We start from the raw sequence: 21764 nt of genomic DNA, 5'->3' as shown, positions 1-21764 counted from the left end.
ACAATTTCCCCCTTCCCTTCTTCCTATCATGTGACCATACGGAAAAGACATATACTCAAGCAATTGACCAGATATATATATCCAGTAAAAAACAACGTCAAAACAAGATCATAGGTAAGCTTTCTTTGCCACTTGTATAATACTGATTTTCCTCATATATTTGCCAATCACTTCCCTTCATGCCTGACCCTTTCCCAGACATACCCTGGACTTTCTATCCAGGGATTGTTTAGGGTTTTGGCCTAAACGCCCCCCCTCAAGCTTCTCTGATGGATTACTTGATATACCCCCTTTTTTTTTTTTTTTTTTTTTTCTTTCTTCTTTTGTCATTTTATATAATTGAATGTCAGATAAGATAATATCCGCTAAGTCATTCCTAGCCTTAAAATCTAAGGAATATACAATAAATATATATTCATCTAACACTGGCTAAAATGAATTAATTTGTGTTTTTAAATGAACATTCAATATCTGAATATTTATGAATATCTAATACTGAACAATATTGGTAAATAACCATATCTTTTTTAATTTTTGGTAATTATGTATGTTTTGATTAGATGTGTTTTATTATAAGAGCATGTATTTCTATTATAAAATAATACATATATTGTTTATTTCATAGAAGTACCTATATCCTTAACTTGCTGGAGCCTGAAGAAGCATATTTTGCGAAACGCGTAGTTCCAGCTTTTTCTCTTCCATTTTGGAAAGCTCGTAAAAATTAATGATCTTTTTGCACCATTCTCTCTGTTTTCTCTTGGTCTTTTCAAATGTAATATGTATTGTCATATGTAATTTTTGTATTGTCTACCTAATTCCATATATCCCTAAACTATGTAAATGAACTTTGAATAAACTTATATATTTTTTTCATTTTTATACCTTCTGGAAGTGTGGAAGTATTCTTATTTTTCATATTGGTATTCGTGGCACACTCAAACCCCTAGGCTTAATGCTTTGGACTGTACTCTTTTGGTGTGCAGACCAGCATAGGCCCATACCCCCTACATACAATTTTTGCTTTTGAGGGGAGGTGCCAACAAAATATATGTTTTAAGAGCCACTTTCCTCCTCCACCACATTTCACAAATGTATCCCACTTATCACAAGTTCATGTACGAGTCTCCTCCCCTCATACCGCGCCACAGTATGTGCGAGTGATCCTCGCTATAGGAGGAACATCTGCCACATCCATGTAACAGCCGTCCCCGAGCACGTGGGGTCAGTCTCTCTCCTCCAGGTGGGCTTCTGTCTTCAGGGGTCGCCTGTGGTCTCTGGGGCCCGGGGCCATTTTAGAATTGGTTACTTTAATCCCATCATCCTGAAGAAGAAAATATGGAGGATCAAAATAAATAATGTGTGTTACCTACTCCCGACCCCTGCACTCTGTGTGTTACATACTCCTGACCCCTGCACTCTGTGTGTTACTTACTCCCGACCCCTGCATTATGTTTGTTACCTACTCCTGACCCCTGCACTCTGTGTTACTAACTCCTGACCCCTGCACTGTGTGTTACCTACTCCCGACCCCTGCACTCTGTGTGTTACTTACTCCTGACCCCTGCACTCTGTGTGTTACCTACTCCTGACCCCTGCACTCTGTGTGTTAACTACTCCTGACCCCTGCACTCTGTGTGTTAGTTCCTCCTGACCCCTGCACTCTGTGTGCTACTTACTCCCGACTCCTGCACTCTGTGTGTTCCTCCTGACCCCTGCACTCTGTGTGTTACTTACTCCTGACCCCTGCACTCTGTGTGTTACCTACCCCCGACCCCTGCACTCTGTGTATTATCTACTCCCGACCCCTGCACTCTGTGTGTTACATACTCCTGACCCCTGCACTCTGTGTTACTAACTCCTGACCCCTGCACTGTGTGTTACCTACTCCCGACCCCTGCACTGTGTGTTACCTACTCCCGACCCCTGCACTCTGTGTGTTACTTACTCCTGACCCCTGCACTCTGTGTGTTACCTACTCCTGACCCCTGCACTCTGTGTGTTAACTACTCCTGACCCCTGCACTCTGTGTGTTAGTTCCTCCTGACCCCTGCACTCTGTGTGCTACTTACTCCCGACTCCTGCACTCTGTGTGTTCCTCCTGACCCCTGCACTCTGTGTGTTACTTACTCCTGACCCCTGCACTCTGTGTGTTACCTACTCCTGACCCCTGCACTCTGTGTGTTACCTACTCCTGACCCCTGCACTCTGTGTGTTACCTACTCCTGACCCCTGCACTCTGTGTGTTACTTACTCCCGACCCCTGCACTCTGTGTGTTACTTACTCCTGACCTCTGCACTCTGTGTGTTACCTACTCCTGACCTCTGCACTCTGTGTGTTACCTACTCCTGACCCCTGCACTATGTGTGTTACCTATTCCTGACCCCTGCGCTCTGTACATTAATTTCTCCTGACCCCTGCACACTGTGTGTTACTTACTCCCGACCCCTGCACTCTGTTACTTATTCCCGACCCTGCACACTGTGTGTTACCTACTCCTGACCCCTGCACACTGTGTGTTACCTACTCCTGACCCCTGCACTCTTTACATTAATTACTCCTGACCCCTACACTCTGTGTGTTACTTACTCCTGACCCCTATACTCTGTGTGTTACTTACTCCTGACCCCTGTACCCTGTGTGTTACCTACTCCTGACCCTTGTACTCTGTGTGTTACTTACTCCTGACCCCTGTACCCTGTGTGTTACCTACTCCTGACCCTTGTACTCTGTGTGTTACTTGCTCCTGACCCCTGCACTCTGTGTGTTACCTACTCCTGACCCCTGCACACTGTGTGTTACCTACTCCTGACCCCTGCACTCTTTACATTAATTACTCCTGACCCCTGCACTCTGTGGGTTACTTACTCCTGACCCCTGTACTCTGTGTATTACTTGCTCCTGACCCCTGCACTCTGTGTGTTACTTACTCCTGACCCCTGTACTCTGTTTTACTCCTGATCCCTGCACTCTGTGTGTTACTTGCTCCTGACCCAGAGAACAGTATGTGCAGATTTTATTTAACCCTTTTAAGCCACTCCCACTTAGCACAGTGTTGCCACATCCACCATAACCATCACACCCCTACAATCCAATGTAAACCCCTATAATCCTATGTACTTCCCTACAGTCCTATGTACATCCCTACAGTCCTATGTACAACCCTACTATCCTATGTACACACCTACAATCCTATGTACAACCCTACAATCCTATGTACACCCCTACAGTCCTATGTACACCCCTACAATCCTATGTACAACCCTACTATCCTATGTACACCCCTACAGTCCTATGTACATCCCTACAATCCTATGCACACCCCTACAGTCCTATGTACACCCCTACAGTCCTATGTACACCCCTATAATCCTATGTACACCCCCAAATCCTATGTACACACCTACAATCCTATGTACACCCCTATAATCCTATCTACACCCCTACAATCCTATCTACACCCCTACAATCCTATGTACACCCCTACAATCCTATGTACACCCCTATAATCCTATGTACACCCCTACAGTCCTATGTACTTCCCTACAGTCCTATGTACATCCCTACAATCCTATGCACACCCCTACAGTCCTATGTACACCCCTACAGTCCTATGTACACCCCTATAATCCTATGTACACCCCTATAATCCTATGTACTTCCCTACAGTCCTATGTACTTCCCTACAGTCCTATGTACATCCCTACAATCCTATGCACACCCCTACAGTCCTATGTACACCCCTACAGTCCTATGTACACCCCTATAATCCTATGTACACCCCCAAATCCTATGTACACCCCTATAATCCTATGTACACCCCCAAATCCTATGTACACCCCTATAATCCTATGTACACCCCTATAATCCTATCCTATGTACACCCATATAATCCTATCTACACCCCTACAATCCTATGTACACCCCTACAATGCTATGTACACCCCTACAATGCTATGTACACCCCTACAATCCTATGTACACCCCTACAATGCTATGTACACCCCTACAATCCTATGTACACCCCCAAATCCTAAGTACACCCCTACAATGCTATGTACACCCCTACAATCCTATGTACACCCCCATAATCCTATGTACTCCCCTATAATCCTATGTACACCCCCAAATCCTATGTACACCCCCATAATCCTATGTACTCCCCTACTCTGATCACATGACACATGGCTCAGCCATCATTGGGGTGCAATGATCATCTCACCTCCTCTCTGCAAATCTTCAGCATCATCCCGGCGTACATCAGACACCAAATCTCTCCAATCAGAGACAATAGAATGTGCAGAATATCCGCCCATCGCCCCACCGTCATCATCAGGATCAGGAGCCCCCCCATCCGGACAAGGACCGTCTGGAAAGCCATCTGTTCTGTGGGGTGCTGGTGCTGCTCCTCTGCAAAACACAAAGTCTGAGCCAATAATATACAGAGCAGATATACAGATCAATAATATACAGATCAATAATATACAGATCAATAATATACAGAGCAGATATACAGATCAATAATATACAGAGCAGATATACAGATCAATAATATACAGATCAATAATATACAGATCAATAATATTCAGAGCAGATATACAGATCAATAATATACAGAGCATGCGGGAAGTATTCACAGAGCTTCACTTCTTCCACATTTTATGTTACAGCCGCATTCCAACATGGATTCCATTCATTATTTTCCTCCAAATTCTACAAACCCCTCCCCCATAATGACAACGTGAGAGAAATTCGTTTGAAATATTTACAAATTTATTAAAAAGGGAAAGAAAAAACTCCCACGTGGAAGAAGTGAAGCGCTGTGAGAACTTTCCGGAAGCTCTGTATACAGTATATACACGCATAGTGCTGATGTACAGTATATGCTCTTTCACAGTACAAGTATAAATCCTCATATACTCCCATACAGGGTAGGGTGAGTAGGCGGAGCCTGGGTTGTTGGTTGGTGTCTACCAATCAGGATGGGTGGTTCAGGCTTTAGTTTTTGTTGACATACAGGATTGTATTTTGTGCAACAACTACTGCACATCAGTATTTGGTAGAGTTACATTTCTCAACCAGTAGATGGCGGTGTTTATACATTTATAGCTGTATCTATAGTATGCTCTTTGTCTTTTCCCTGAATTAACTTTCCTGTTTCCTGTCTGCAGTTAAGCAGCAAAGCCTATGTTGACTGTTGCCCTTTACTATATACAGAATTTACAACAGCTTTCCAGCATGCTGGCAGATTTCACATGTCCTGAGTCGGTGGATAAAGCTGTGGCCCCCGTGTCCTTGGTGTAGTTCATTATATCTGCACCCCTCCCACCGGAGGCCCCTGTGCTGGTCCTCACCTCCCCCTGTTGGTGCTCACCTTGCATATAGATGACCAGCAGGGTGTAGCAGATGGTGAGTGGGGTCCAGAACCGGACGGCCTCTGACGTCGTCAGGAAATCTCGGTTGATCACGGCGACCGCCGCCAAATCCGACACCAGGAAGGCCACCTTCAGCGCCCGGCACAGGAACGTCGGCACGTCGTGCCAGCATGCCAGGAGAGTCAGGCACACCCCGCAGTAGCGCTCGCTGCTGTGCAGCTGGTACATCTCCCCAACGTGGCGGCACATCCGCCGTGTCTGCCACACGATCAGGGCGGAGAAGCCGGCGGCCAGCAGCAGGCTCCAGGTGCGGTGCGGGGCCCCTTCATGCAGGTAGTCCAGGCTGCAGGCAATGCCACAACCCAGCGAGAACTGGCAGAGTAGGAAGAGCTGCGAGCTTTGGGAGCCCTGCGGGGGAAGCACACAGGAAAGTCACCACCTACATAAATATTCACCCCCCTATACATATCACTCCGCCCACATACACATAAATATTCACCCCCTACGTATATCTACCCCGCCCACATACACATAAATATTCTCCTCCTACGTATATCTACCCCGCCCACATACACATAAATATTCACCCCCTACATATATCTATCCCGCCCACATACACATAAATATTCACCCCCTACGTATATCTACCCCACCCACATACACATAAATATTCACCCCCTACGTATATCTACCCCGCCCACATACACATAAATATTCACCCCCTACTTATATCTACCCCACCCACATACACATAAATATTCACCCCCTATACATATCACTCCGCCCACATACACATAAATATTCACCCCCTACGTATATCTACCCCGCCCACATACACATAAATATTCACCCCTTACTTCTATCTATCCCACCCATATACACATAAATATTCACCCCTTACTTATATCTACCCCACCCATATACACATAAATATTCACCCCTTACTTATATCTACCCCGCCCACATACACATAAATATTCACCCCCTACTTATATCTACCCCACCCACATACACATAAATATTCACCCCTTACTTATATCTACCCCACCCACATACACATAAATATTCACCCCCTACATATACAGTATCTGACAAAAGTAAGTACACCCCTCACATTTTTGTAAATATTTTATTTTATCTTTTCATGTGACAACACTGAAGAAATGAGACTTTGCTACAATGTAAAGTAGTGAGTGTACAGCTTGTATAACAGTGTAAATTTACTGTCCCCTCAAAATAACTCAACACACAGCCATTAATGTCTAAACCGCTGGCAACAAAAGTCAGTACACCCCTAAGTGACAATGTCCAAATTGGGCCCAAAGTGTGAATATTTTGTGTGGCTGCCATTATTTTCCAGCACTGCCTTAACCCTCTTGGGCATGGAGTTCACTAGAGCTTCACAGGTTGTCACTGGAGTCCTCTTCCCCTCCTCCATGATGACATCACAGGGCTGGTGGATGTTAGAGACCTTGCGCTCCTCCCCCTTCTGTTTGAGGATCCCCACAGATGCTCAATAGGGTTTAGGTCTGGAGACATGCTTGGCCAGTCCATCACCTTTACCCTCAGCTTCTTTAGCAAGGCAGTGGTCATCTTGGAGGTGTTTGGGGTCGTTATGTTGGAATACTGCCCTGCCCCCCAGTCTCTGAAGGGAGGGGATCATGCTCTGCTTCAGTATGTCACAGTACATGTTGGCATTCATGGTTCCCTCAATGATCTGTAGCTCCCCAGTGCCGGCAGCACTCATGCAGCCCCAGACCATGACACTCCCACCACCATGCCTGACTGTAGGAAGACACACTTGTCTTTGTACTCCTCACCTGGTTGCCCCCACACACGCCTGACACAATCTGACACCAAATAAGTTTATCTTGGTCTCATCAGAGCACAGGAGATGGTTCCAGTAATCCATGTCCTTAGTCTGCTTGTCTTCAGCAAATTGTTTGTGGGCTTTCTTGTCCATCATCTTTAGAAGAGGCCTCCTTCTGGGATGACAGCCATGCAGACCAATTTGATGCAGTGTGCGGCGTATGGTCTGAGCACTGACAGGCTGACCCCTCCCCCACCCCTTCAACCTCTGCAGCAATGCTGGCAGCACTCATACGTCTATTTCCCAAAGACAACCTCTGGATATGACGCTGAGCACGGCACTCAACTTCTTTGGTGGACCATGGTGAGGCCTGTTCTGAGTGGAACCTGTCCTGTTAAACCGCTGTATGGTCTTGGCCACCGTGCTGCAGCTCAGTTTCAGGGTCTTGGCAATCTTCTTATAGCCTAGGCCATCTTTATGTAGAGCAACAATTCTTTTTTTCAGATCCTCAGAGAGTTCTTTGCCATGAGGTGCCATGTTGAACTTCCAGTGACCAGTATGAGAGAGTGAGAGCGATAACACCAAATTTAACCCTCCTGCTCCCCATTCACACCCGAGACCTTGTAACACTAACGAGTCACATGACACCGGGGAGGGAAAATGGCTAATTGGGCCCAATTTGGACATTGTCACTTAGGGGTGTACTCACTTTTGTTGCCAGCGGTTTAGACATTAATGGCTGTGTGTTGAGTTATTTTGAGAGGACAGTAAATTTACACTGTTATACAAGCTGTACACTCACTACTTTACATTGTAGCAAAGTGTCATTTCTTCAGTGTTGTCACATGAAAAGATAGAATGTGAGGGGTGTACTTACTTTTGTGAGATACTGATATTATATATATATATATATATATATATATACACCCCCCCCCCACACACACACATTCATGGCCCTCTATAGTAATATGGACCTTCTGCATGGACAGGATCATAGAGATGGCACGCAGGGAGAACTCCAGGACCACCAGAGCTCCCACCCGGGGCCCCAGCAGGGCATAGATGGCGCTGAGCAGCACCAGGTGGAGCAGACCGCGGAGGCGGGACTGAGATCCGAGCCGCAGCGCTTTCTTCTCTCTGTCCGGGTCACTGTGGGAGAGAAATCATCATTATTTATCACAGCAGCCAATTAGATTGTAGCTCTCCTGTTTCCAGCCCCAGTCATACACAATGGACTCTATCTGCTCCCATGGGGCTCATCCTCCATGTATGGGGGGGTGATGACACCACTGATCAAGTTCCCACTGACACCATTGACCGAGTTTCCACTGACATCATTGACTGAGTTCCCACTGAGACCATTGACAGAGTTCCCATTGACGCCATTGACCGAGTTCCCATTGACGCCATTGACAGAGTTCCCATTGACGCCATTGACCGAGTTCCCACTGAGACCATTGACCGAGTTCCCACTGAGACCATTGACTGAGTTCCCACTGACACCATTGACTGAGTTCCCACTGAGACCATTGACCGAGTTCCCACTGACACCATTGACCGAGTTCCCACTGAGACCATTGACCGAGTTCCCACTGAGACCATTGACCGAGTTCCCACTGAGACCATTGACCGAGTTCCCACTGAGACCATTGACCGAGTTCCCACTGAGACCATTGACCGAGTTCCCACTGACACCATTGACCGAGTTCCCACTGACACCATTGACCGAGTTCCCACTGACACCATTGACCGAGTTCCCACTGACACCATTGACCGAGTTCCCACTGACACCGTTGACCGAGTTCCCACTGAGACCATTGACCGAGTTCCCACTGAGACCATTGACCGAGTTCCCACTGACACCATTGACCGAGTTCCCACTGAGACCATTGACCGAGTTCCCACTGACACCATTGACCGAGTTCCCACTGACACCATTGACCGAGTTCCCACTGACACCATTGACCGAGTTCCCACTGACACCATTGACCGAGTTCCCACTGACACCATTGACCGAGTTCCCACTGACACCATTGACCGAGTTCCCACTGAGACCATTGACCGAGTTCCCACTGACACCATTGACCGAGTTCCCACTGACGCCAATTATCCTTTTACTGAAGCTATCGGTAAGGGACGGTCTTCTCAATGACCACCATATTATTGTACTGTGAGCTGTAAAATTATCAGGGGTTCCCTGAACCCGAAAATGTATTTCAAGGGTTCCTTCAGATTAAAAATGTAGAGAAATTGAAATACTCTTCACATTGGACCCATATAAAGTGGTTGTAAACCTTCCATATCCCCAGTGAGGTGACTGACCTCAGGTGATACACAGAGATTAAACAAACCCTCCTACATAAGTTGTACCTGTTTATCTGCAGTTTAAAGTCCAGAATTTATAAAGCTTGTCTGAGAGTTCAGAAAAATTGGGCGGAGAGCTGAAGTTACACACTGCAGAGCTCAGTGAGGAGAGCTCTGAGAGCTAATTGGACGGCTGGACCCCCCCCCCCCGCCCGCCTTGCACACAGGAAGAAAGCTGAGGCTGTCAATCACAGGCTGTGTGCTGGAGGTCCCTCCTCTGTCACCTTTTTTCTCTTAGTGTCAGGAAAACTTGTCAGAAGTATCTCATGCGGATAGCAGAGGAAGCAGGCAGAAATTACACTTAGCGCACTATCTGGACTGAGACAAGTATACACACTATAGAGGGATGTGCTTTGTTCATATGTCTGAGGTTTACACCCACTTTAATTGGGACCTTTTTTCTCTGTGGCTTATTCCACCAATCAGAGTCTTCTACTAAACAACAAACAAAGATATCAAATCAATTCTTCCACCAATACAGAGAACTAGAAGACTGGAGTGAAGTGGAGATCAGACATATACAATGTATATACAATGTTTCCTAAGATATCTGTGCATTGGTTGGCAGTCCAGGGTTGTATGTACCAGTCACTGGGTTGCAGTTAGCAGTATGAATGGCAGTTAGCGGTATGAATGGCAGTTAGCATTAGGAATGGCAGTTAGCAGTAGGAATGGCAGTTAGCAGTAGAAATGGCAGTTAGCATTAGGAATGGCAGTTAGCAGTAGAAATGGCAGTTAGCAGTAGGAATGGCAGTTAGCATTAGGAATGGAAGATAGCAGTAGGATTGGAAGTTAACAGTAGAAATGGCAGTTAGCAGTAGAAATGGCAGTTAGCATTAGGAATGGCAGTTAACATTAGGAATGAGGGTTAGCAGTAGGAATGGAAGTTAGCAGTAGGAATGGCAGATAGCAGTAGGAATGGCAGTTAGCAGGATCTCACACCGCTGATGAATGCGACTTACTTGAGACATTTGATGTAGAGATAAACCCGCATCAGATTGTAGAGGACGGAGACGGCGCACGCCCCGACCACACCTGGAAGACAGAAAACCATCTCTGAGAGCGGTGACAACCATCATTGGGACTCGCAGCAATCACTACGCAGGAGCAGGTGACTTCCCGGTGTCATTCCCGGTCTGCAGTCACAGTGCAGACCACAGACAGGTCGAATGTACACAATGCAATGTTTGCACTGGCCTGGGTATATTTGATGGCAGAGGGACACAGGGACAGCACATGCTGAGTGAAGAGTTCATTGCCGCACTTTTCAAAAATGAGTTATTTAGGGGAAACCACTACTGATTGAAAAATGGAGGCTGCTGCTGATCCTTCCTTATGTAAATGCTAGTTGCCTGGCTGTCATAGTGATTTAGGCCCCATTCACACTTTGGACCCCAAAGTTGCATGACAAGTTGCACCCCATGTTTCCCAATGAGTACCATTCATATATTTGCAGCAACTTTAAGGCAGTTCCTGCAGTACTTTGGTCCGACTTTCATGCGACTTGAGGGCCAAAGACTTCAAAGTAAACCCTCAAAAGTCATATGAAAGTTGCACCAGCGTGATACACATGTGACTTGTGTGCGAATTTCATCTACTTATTGACCCCAGCCCATTCCTTATGCATAGAAGCCCCTCCCTGGCAAACTGTCCATCCATCTCTGTTCCTGGTGTCCCTTCTGCTAGAGAAATGAGCTCTGACCCTAATCCTAACCCTAATCCTAATCCTAACCCTAATCCTAACTCTAATCCTAACCCTAATCCTAACCCTAACTCTAATCCTAACCCTAATCCTAACCCTAATCCTAACCCTAATCCTAATCCTAACTCTAATCCTAATCCTAATCCTAATCCTAATCCTAACCCTAATCCTAATCCTAACTCTAATCCTAATCCTAATCCTAACCCTAATCCTAATCCTAACTCTAATCCTAACTCTAATCCTAATCCTAACTCTAATCCTAACCCTAATCCTAACCCTAATCCTAACCCTAATCCTAACTCTAATCCTAACCCTAACTCTAATCCTAACCCTAATCCTAACTCTAATCCTAATCCTAACTCTAATCCTAACCCTAATCCTAACTCTAATCCTAACCCTAACTCTAATCCTAACCCTAATCCTAACTCTAATCCTAATCCTAACTCTAATCCTAACCCTAATCCTAACTCTAATCCTAATCCTAACTCTAATCCTAACCCTAATCCTAACTCTAATCCTAACCCTAATCCTAACCCTAATCCTAACTCTAATCCTAACTCTAATCCTAACCCTAATCCTAACTCTAATCCTAACTCTAATCCTAACTCTAATCCTAACCCTAACCCTAATCCTAACCCTAATCCTAATCCTAACTCTAATCCTAACTCTAATCCTAACTCTAATCCTAACCCTAACCCTAATCCTAACCCTAATCCTAATCCTAACCCTAATCCTAACTCTAATCCTAACTCTAATCCTAACTCTAATCCTAACCCTAACCCTAATCCTAATCCTAACCCTAATCCTAACCCTAACTCTAATCCTAACCCTAATCCTAACCCTAATCCTAATCCTAACTCTAATCCTAACCCTAATCCTAACCCTAATCCTAACCCTAATCCTAATCCTAACTCTAATCCTAACTCTAATCCTAACTCTAATCCTAACCCTAATCCTAACCCTAATCCTAACCCTAATCCTAACCCTAATCCTAACTCTAATCCTAACTCTAATCCTAACTCTAATCCTAATCCTAACTCTAATCCTAACCCTAATCCTAACTCTAATCCTAACTCTAATCCTAACTCTAATCCTAACCCTAATCCTAACCCTAATCCTAACCCTAATCTTAACCCTAATCCTAACCCTAATCCTCACCCAAATCCTAACCCTAATCCTAACCCTAATCCTAACCCTAATCCTAACCCTAACTCTAATCCTAACTCTAATCCTAACCCTAATCCTAACCCTAATCCTAACCCTAATCCTAATCCTAACCCTAATCCTAACCCTAATCCTAATCCTAACTCTAATCCTTACTCTAATCCTAACTCTAATCCTAACTCTAATCCTAACCCTAATCCTAACTCTAATCCTAACTCTAATCCTAACCCTAATCCTAACCCTAATCCTAACTCTAACCATAGCATAACCATAGCATAACCCTAACGATAACCTATCACTTGCCCTAACCCTAGCATTACCCTCACCCTGGCAATACCCATTACCTTAGCATTATCCTAACCTTAGCATACCCTAAACCTAGCATAACCAAACCCTAGCCTACCCTAGAATTACCCTAACCCTGGCATAACCATAACCTAACCCTACCAATAACCCTAAAGTACCCCTAACCATAACCCTAGCATTATACTAACCCTAGCAATAACCGTAACTCTAGTATAACCATAACCCTAACATTACCCTAACCTTAGCAATAACCCTAACCCTAGCCATAACCCTAGCAATAATCCTAACCCAACAATAACCCTAACCTAACCCTAGCATAACCATAATGCTAGCATTACCCTAACCCAATAATAACTCTAACCTAACAATAGCATAACAATAACCCTAGCATTACCCTAACCCTAGCATAACCTTAACCACAAACGTAGTCTAACCTTAGCAATAACCCTAGCATAACCCTTACCTTATCCAAACCTTAGCATATCCCTAACCATAACCCTAACCTAATCCTAGCATAACCATATTGCTAGCATTACCCCAACCCAACAATAACCCCATCCATATACATGGACCACATCCATATACATGGACCACATCCATATACATGGACCACATCCATATACCGGGACTACACCCATATACAGGGGCCACATCCATATACAGGGACCACACCCATATACATGGACCACACCCATATACATGGACCACACCCATATACATGGACCACATCCATATACAGGGACCCCATCCATATACCGGGACTACACCCATATACAGGGACCACATCCATATACAGGGACCACATCCATATACAGGGACTTCACCCATAGGGAAAAGTGATGTGAGGACTAGTTCTGGGTCAGTGAGGACTAGTTCTAGGTCAGTAAAGACTAGTTCTTGGTATGTTAGGACTAGTTCTGGGTAGTGAGGACTAGTTATGGGTCAGTAAGGACTAATTCTGGGTCAGTAAGGACTAGGTCTGGGTTAGTAAAGACTAGGTCTGGGTTAGTAAAGACTAGTTATGGGTCAGTGAGGACTAGTTCTTGGTCAGTGAGGACTAATTATGGGTCAGAGAGGACTATGTCTGGGTAGTGAGGACTAGTTATGGGTCAGTGAGGACTAGGTCTGGGTAGTGAGGATTAGTTATGGGTCAGTAAGGACTAGGTCTGGGTAGTGAGGACTAGTTATGGGTCAGTGAGGACTAGGTCTGGGTCGGTGAGGACTAGTTATGGGTCAGTGAGGACTAGGTCTGGGTAGTGAGGACTAGTTATGGGTCAGTAAGGACTAGGTCTGGGTAGTGAGGACTAGTTATGGGTCAGTGAGGACTAGGTCTGGGTCGGTGAGGACTAGTTCTGGGTCAGTAAGGACTAGTTCTGGGTCAGTGAGGACTAGTTCTGGGTTAGTGAAGACTAGGTCTGGGTCGGTGAGGACTAGTTCTGGGTCAGTAAGGACTAGTTCTGGGTCAGTGAGGACTAGTTATGGGTCAGTGAGGACTAGGTCTGGGTCGGTGAGGACTAGTTCTGGGTCGGTGAGGACTAATTATGGGTCAGTGAGGACTAGTTATGGGTCAGTGAGGACTAGTTATGGGTCAGTGAGGACTAGTTATGGGTCAGTGAGGACTAGTTCTTGGTCAGTGAGGACTAATTATGGGTCAGTGAGGACTAGGTCTGGGTAGTGAGGACTAGTTATGGGTCAGTGAGGACTAGGTCTGGGTCAGTGAGGACTAGTTATGGGTCAGTAAGGACTAGGTCTGGGTAGTGAGGACTAGTTATGGGTCAGTGAGGACTAGGTCTGGGTCGGTGAGGACTAGTTCGGGGTCAGTAAGGACTAGTTCTGGGTCAGTGAGGACTAGTTCTGGGTCAGTGAGGACTAGGTCTGGGTCAGTGAGGACTAGGTCTGGGTCGGTGAGGACTAGGTCTGGGTCGGTGAGGACTAGTTCTGGGTCGGTGAGGACTAGGTCTGGGTCGGTGAGGACTAGTTCTGGGTCAGTGAGGACTAGGTCTGGGTCAGTGAGGACTAGGTCTGGGTCGGTGAGGACTAGTTCTGGGTCAGTAAGGACTAGTTCTGGGTCGGTGAGGACTAGGTCTGGGTCGGTGAGGACTAGTTCTGGGTCAGTAAGGACTAGTTCTGGATCAGTGAGGACTAGTTATGGGTCAGTGAGGACTAGTTATGGGTCAGTGAGGACTAGGTCTGGGTCGGTGAGGACTAGTTCTGGGTCGGTGAGGACTAGTTCTGGGTCAGTGAGGACTAGGTCTGGGTCGGTGAGGACTAGGTCTGGGTCGGTGAGGACTAGTTCTGGGTCGGTCAGGACTAGTTATGGGTCAGTGAGGACTAGTTCTTGGTCAGTAATGACTAGTTCTTGGTCAGTGAGGACTAGTTCTTTGTCAGTAAGGACTAGTTCTGGGTGGTGAGGACTAGTTATGGGTCAGTGAGGACTAGTTCTGGGTCGGTGAGGACTAGTTATGGGTCAGTGAGGACTAGTTCTTGGTCAGTAAGGACTAGTTCTTGGTCAGTAAGGACTAGTTCTTGGTCAGTGAGGACTAGCTCTTTGTCAGTGAGGACTAGTTCTGGGTCAGTGAGGACAAGTTCTGGGTTAGCGAAGACTAGGTCTGGGTGGTGAGGACTAGTTATGAGTCAGTGAGGACTAGTTCTTGGTCAGTGAGGACTAGTTATGGGTCAGTGAGGACTAGGTCTGGGTCAGTGAGGACTAGGTCTGGGTCGGTGAGGACTAGTTCTGGGTCAGTGAGGACTAGGTCTGGGTCGGTGAGGACTAGTTCTGGGTAGTGAGGACTAGTTATGGGTCAGTAAGGACTAGGTCTGGGTAGTGAGGACTAGTTATGGGTCAGTGAGGACTAGGTCTGGGTCGGTGAGGACTAGTTCTGGGTCGGTGAGGACTAGGTCTGGGTCGGTGAGGACTAGTTATGGGTCAGTAAGGACTAGTTCTGGGTCAGTGAGGACTAGTTATGGGTCAGTGAGGACTAGGTCTGGGTCGGTGAGGACTAATTATGGGTCAGTGAGGACTAATTATGGGTCAGTGAGGACTAGTTATGGGTCAGTGAGGACTAGTTCTTGGTCAGTGAGGACTAATTATGGGTCAGTGAGGACTAGGTCTGGGTAGTGAGGACTAGTTATGGGTCAGTGAGGACTAGGTCTGGGTAGTGAGGACTAGTTATGGGTCAGTAAGGACTAGGTCTGGGTAGTGAGGACTAGTTATGGGTCAGTGAGGACTAGGTCTGGGTCAGTGAGGACAAGGTCTGGGTAGTGAGGACTAGTTATGGGTCAGTAAGGACTAGGTCTGGGTAGTGAGGACTAGTTCTTGGTCAGTAAGGACTAGTTCTTGGTCAGTAAGGACTAGTTCTTGGTCAGTGAGGACTAGCTCTTTGTCAGTGAGGACTAGTTCTGGGTCAGTGAGGACAAGTTCTGGGTTAGCGAAGACTAGGTCTGGGTGGTGAGGACTAGTTATGAGTCAGTGAGGACTAGTTCTTGGTCAGTGAGGACTAGTTATGGGTCAGTGAGGACTAGGTCTGGGTCAGTGAGGACTAGGTCTGGGTCGGTGAGGACTAGGTCTGGGTCGGTGAGGACTAGGTCTGGGTCGGTGAGGACTAGTTCTGGGTCAGTGAGGACTAGTTATGGGTCAGTGAGGACTAGGTCTGGGTCGGTGAGGACTAGGTCTGGGTCGGTGAGGACTAGGTCTGGGTCGGTGAGGACTAGTTCTGGGTCGGTGAGGACTAGGTCTGGGTCGGTGAGGACTAGTTATGGGTCAGTAAGGACTAGTTATGGGTCAGTGAGGACTAGTTATGGGTCAGTGAGGACTAGGTCTGGGTCGGTGAGGACTAGTTCTGGGTCAGTAAGTACTAGTTCTGGGTCAGTGAGGACTAGTTATGGGTCAGTGAGGACTAGGTCTGGGTCGGTGAGGACTAATTATGGGTCAGTGAGGACTAATTATGGGTCAGTGAGGACTAGTTATGGGTCAGTGAGGACTAGTTCTTGGTCAGTGAGGACTAATTATGGGTCAGTGAGGACTAGGTCTGGGTAGTGAGGACTAGTTATGGGTCAGTGAGGACTAGGTCTGGGTAGTGAGGACTAGTTATGGGTCAGTAAGGACTAGGTCTGGGTAGTGAGGACTAGTTATGGGTCAGTGAGGACTAGGTCTGGGTCAGTGAGGACAAGGTCTGGGTCGGTGAGGACTAATTATGGGTCAGTGAGGGCTAGTTATGGGTCAGTGAGGACTAGTTATGGGTCAGTGAGGACTAGTTCTGGGTCAGTGAGGACTAGTTCTGGGTTAGCGAAGACTAGGTCTGGGTCGGTGAGGACTAGTTATGGGTCAGTGAGGACTAGTTATGGGTCAGTGAGGACTAGTTCTGGGTCAGTGAGGACTAGTTCTGGGTTAGCGAAGACTAGGTCTGGGTCGGTGAGGACTAGTTATGGGTCAGTGAGGACTAGTTATGGGTCAGTGAGGACTAGTTATGGGTCAGTGAGGACTAGGTCTTTGTCAGTAAGGACTAGGTCTGGGTGGTGAGGACTAGTTCTGGGTGGGTTAGTTATCGGGTCATCTTACCTTGTAGAAGAGAGTCCACGCTGCCCCAGGGCACCCCGGGGATGAAGGAGGCCGGGTAGGAGAAGAGCCCCATGGCCTGGCTCTGTATGGAGACTCTGCCTCCTCTGGCTGCACTCAGCTCCCTCCTGTCTGTTATTACAGAGTAAAGGTCATTGTGATGTCACTGAGCACACACAGACATTAACCCATCGCCGCCTCTCCGGGGGCCCTAATTACACCCTGTGTGGCCCTTATAGAGGGACCCCTACATCTACAGAATAAAGGGATCCCCGCCATTACAGGGATGGACTTTATACCTCCTGCATGCGGTTACATCTAATATCTGGGCGGAGGCCCTCCATAGGTCACCCAGCGTTCCGCGCGCTCGCTATACCGGACGCAACGTGTAATACAAGATGGGGGGAGCACCCCAGAAAAGGGACCCCAAATATCACCCTGGGAGCACCCCAGGAAAGGGACCCCAAATATCACCCTGGGAGCTCCCCAGAAAAGGAACCCCAAATATCACCCTGAGAGCACCCAAGGAAAGGGACCCCAAATATGACCCTGGGAGCACCCCAGGAAAGGGACCCCAAATATCACCCTGGGAGCACCCCAGGAAAGGGACCCCAAATATCACCCTGGGAGCACCCCAGGAAAGGGACCCCGAATATCACCCTGGGAGCACCCCAGGAAAGGGACCCTAAATATCACCCTGGGAGCACCCCAGGAAAGGGACCCCAAATATCACCCTGGGAGCACCCCAGAAAAGGAACCCCGAATATCACCCTGGGAGCACCCCAGAAAAGGGACCCCAAATACCCTGGGAGCACCCCAGGAAAGGGACCCCAAATACCCTGGGAGCACCCCAGGAAAGGGACCCCAAATATCACCCTACTGTCTGTGTTCATTGATAATATTATTATACAGGATTTATATGGCGGGCGGATGTCTGCGTGTTGCTCGGCTACATTCTATACAATATACACAACAATGTACAAAACATAACCGGTCTGCTGGAAATTATCTGTCCAATGTTGTATTTATATAATATAAATAAATAAAAATATTTATTATTTTAATAAATAAATAAAATAAATAAAAACAAACAAATAAATGAATAAATAAAACAAATAACATAAATAAAATAAATTAATTAAAATAAATAAATAAAATAAATAAATTAATTAAATAAATAAAATTAAATAAAATAAATAAATTAATTAAAATAAATAAATAAAATAAATAAATAAATAAAATAAAATAAATAAAGCAAATAAATAAAACAAACCAGAAATCCGACAACAGAATTCCAACGCGTTTCCGCCCACAACAACAAATTCAAATCTCATCCCGGAAATCCATCAATTTATCCACCAATATTTATTGATCACCAAATTCTGATATATGAAGGAATGCGGATCAATGGGACGCTCATAGAGGGGGAGGGGGAGGATGAGGACACAGCACACAGGACAGGTCCTCTTCACCGGGACCATCACCTCTCACAATATTTACCGAGATCACAGGTCAGGGACAAATCATTATTACACCCATTGTTTACCCCCCCTCCCCCATTGTGTACCACCCCCCCCCCCCCAGAGCAACACACAGCTAATCTCAGTATCTGTTCTTATTCTGTATGTATGGACTCTGCACAGTACCACTTCTCCTGTCCTGTATGCCGGGTGTAATTCTCGGTATCTGTTCTTATTCTGTATGTATGGACTCTGCACAGTACTACTTCTCCTGTCCTGTATGCCGGGTGTAATTCTCGGTATCTGTTCTTATTCTGTATGTATGGACTCTGCACAGTACCACTTCTCCTGTCCTGTATGCCGGGTGTAAATCTCGGTATCTGTTCTTATTCTGTATGTATGGACTCTGCACAGTACCACTTCTCCTGTCCTGTATACCGGGTGTAATTCTCGGTATCTGTTCTTATTCTGTATGTATGGACTCTGCACAGTACCACTTCTCCTGTCCTGTATGCCGGGTGTAAATCTCGGTATCTGTTCTTATTCTGTATGTATGGACTCTGCACAGTACCACTTCTCCTGTCCTGTATGCCGGGTGTAATTCTCGGTATCTGTTCTTATTCTGTATGTATGGACTCTGCACAGTACCACTTCTCCTGTCCTGTATGCTGGGTGTAATTCTCGGTATCTGTTCTTATTCTGTATGTATGGACTCTGCACAGTACCACTTCTCCTGTCCTGTATGCCGGGTGTAATTCTCGGTATCTGTTCTTATTCTGTATGTATGGACTCTGCACAGTACTACTTCTCCTGTCCTGTATGCCGGGTGTAATTCTCGGTATCTGTTCCTATTCTGTATGTATGGACTCTGCACAGTACCACTTCTCCTGTCCTGTATGCCGGGTGTAATTCTCTGTATCTGTTCTTATTCTGTATGTATGGACTCTGCACAGTACCACTTCTCCTGTCCTGTATACCGGGTGTAATTCTCGGTATCTGTTCTTATTCTGTATGTATGGACTCTGCACAGTACTACTTCTCCTGTCCTGTATGCCGGGTGTAATTCTTGGTATCTGTTCCTATTCTGTATGTATGGACTCTGCACAGTACCACTTCTCCTGTCCTGTATGCCGGGTGTAATTCTCAGTATCTGTTCTTATTCTGTATGTATGGACTCTGCACAGTACCACTTCTCCTGTCCTGTATGCCGGGTGTAATTCTCTGTATCTGTTCTTATTCTGTATGTATGGACTCTGCACAGTACCACTTCTCCTGTCCTGTATACCGGGTGTAATTCTCAGTATCTGTTCTTATTCTGTATGTATGGACTCTGCACAGTACTACTTCTCCTGTCCTGTATGCCGGGTGTAATTCTCGGTATCTGTTCTTATTCTGTATGTATGGACTCTGCACAGTACCACTTCTCCTGTCCTGTATGCTGGGTGTAATTCTCGGTATCTGTTCTTATTCTGTATGTATGGACTCTGCACAGTACCACTTCACCTGTCCTGTATGCTGGGTGTAATTCTCAGTATCTGTTCTTATTCTGTATGTATGGACTCTGCACAGTACCACTTCTCCTGTCCTGTATACCGGGTGTAATTCTCGGTATCTGTTCTTATTCTGTATGTATGGACTCTGCACAGTACCACTTCTCCTGTCCTGTATACCGGGTGTAATTCTCGGTATCTGTCCTTATTCTGTATGTATGGACTCTGCACAGTACCACTTCTCCTGTCCTGTATACCGGGTGTAATTCTCGGTATCTGTTCTTATTCTGTATGTATGGATATTTTTATTTGTAAAAACAAACAGAATACATAATAACAAACTGTAACTGTCTGAAAATAACAACAAAACACAACAATTCCTGACAAATTGTCTCGGTCAAAAACTTAGCAGTTTACGAGAAAAAAAAAAAAAAAAAGGTAAATAAATGTAAATTTCATGTTACAATGAAACTCCTTCCCATAATTCTAGACTTCTTTTACATTTCCTAATTTCCAAACACTTTATCCACCTTAGGTCAGATAACACCAAACCTGCAATGTTACCGGGGATAAACTGTTCGTTATGCATGGCAGCCTTAGTCCTTGCGTGCCAATGGTAGTATTTGACTACAGCAATGATCACATACATCGTCCCTCTGTCTACACCGTGCATTGTTGGGGGAACACCATAAAGCCTGTCTGAGTAACCTAGGCTTCCCAACCCTTGGATCCCAACTCTGACCGCTACTTCCTCCCAGACTTCATGGCTTCCCCAACAATCCACCAAGAAATGCTCCATGGACTCCTCCTGATTACAGCCCAAAGGACAGTTTCTATCAGATGCAGACAGACCTTTCATGTTCCCTCTCACATACATCTTCCTATGGAGAGACAGCCAGGCAATGTCATAAAACTTTAAAGGTAATCTTGGACTATTCAGCAACTTTAGGCTTTCCTCTAAAACAGCTGTACTGCAGTCACTGAGTACAAGTGGAGAACAGAAAAAGGTCCTACAGATCCTCTGATATAACAATTTCCTTGGGCTATTTTCAAGGTAGGACTTCTCAATCCCCCACCTCCTCAGAGACTTCAGAGGGGAATCCAGATATGGCGGGAGATAGCCCCGAGTACATCTCTTCCTCTTGAGTGAACCCCCCTGCATCCAGGACTCTGCATGAGGCAATATCCAGGCCCTAACACTACTTACCCACGGTAAGCCAACGCTGGAGTCTAAACACCCAAAATTAAGTTTAAGAAACAAAGAATCAAAAAACACCTTAGGGTTTATCATATTCAACCCACCCTCTTTCTTCTGCAGGTAAGTGACTCCCCTTTTTATTGGGTTTAGCCTATTACCCCATAAAAGCTGAAAAAACAGACTAAAGAGCCTAGCAGAGAAAGATTCTGGCAATGGAAATACCATAGAGACATATAGAAAGATGGGAACTAGATAAGTCTTCAACATGGTGACTCTTTCTCTGTAGGTCAGCTTGCAATTCCTCCACCGCTGAACCTTTGCATTTCCAGCATCCAATTT

The 21764-nt window shown here is 45.9% G+C and overlaps 1 protein-coding gene across 1 annotated transcript in view; it reads right to left on the bottom strand.

Moving 5' to 3' along the window:
- Nucleotides 1-17433, bottom strand: part of LOC309569049 (transmembrane protein 82-like) — a gene marked incomplete at its 3' end in the record, with an annotated part of 64419 nt that extends 46986 nt beyond the window's left edge. The window contains exons 1-5 of the mRNA XM_082274810.1: nucleotides 17281-17433; nucleotides 10513-10585; nucleotides 8161-8335; nucleotides 5376-5784; nucleotides 4224-4411 (exon numbers count right to left, since the gene is read on the bottom strand). Of these exons, the coding sequence (XP_082130936.1) occupies nucleotides 4224-4411; nucleotides 5376-5784; nucleotides 8161-8335; nucleotides 10513-10585; nucleotides 17281-17353 (918 nt within the window). The 5' untranslated portion in view covers nucleotides 17354-17433. The remainder of the gene's footprint in view (nucleotides 1-4223; nucleotides 4412-5375; nucleotides 5785-8160; nucleotides 8336-10512; nucleotides 10586-17280) is intronic.
- Nucleotides 17434-21764: the final 4331 nt, after the last annotated feature.

This window comes from Pelophylax lessonae (assembly GCF_965119305.1).
Source record: "Pelophylax lessonae genome assembly, chromosome: 12".
Classification (NCBI taxonomy): domain Eukaryota; kingdom Metazoa; phylum Chordata; class Amphibia; order Anura; family Ranidae; genus Pelophylax; species Pelophylax lessonae.
Note: the sequence above shows the minus strand (reverse complement) of the source record. Positions and strands in the feature narration are given on the sequence as shown.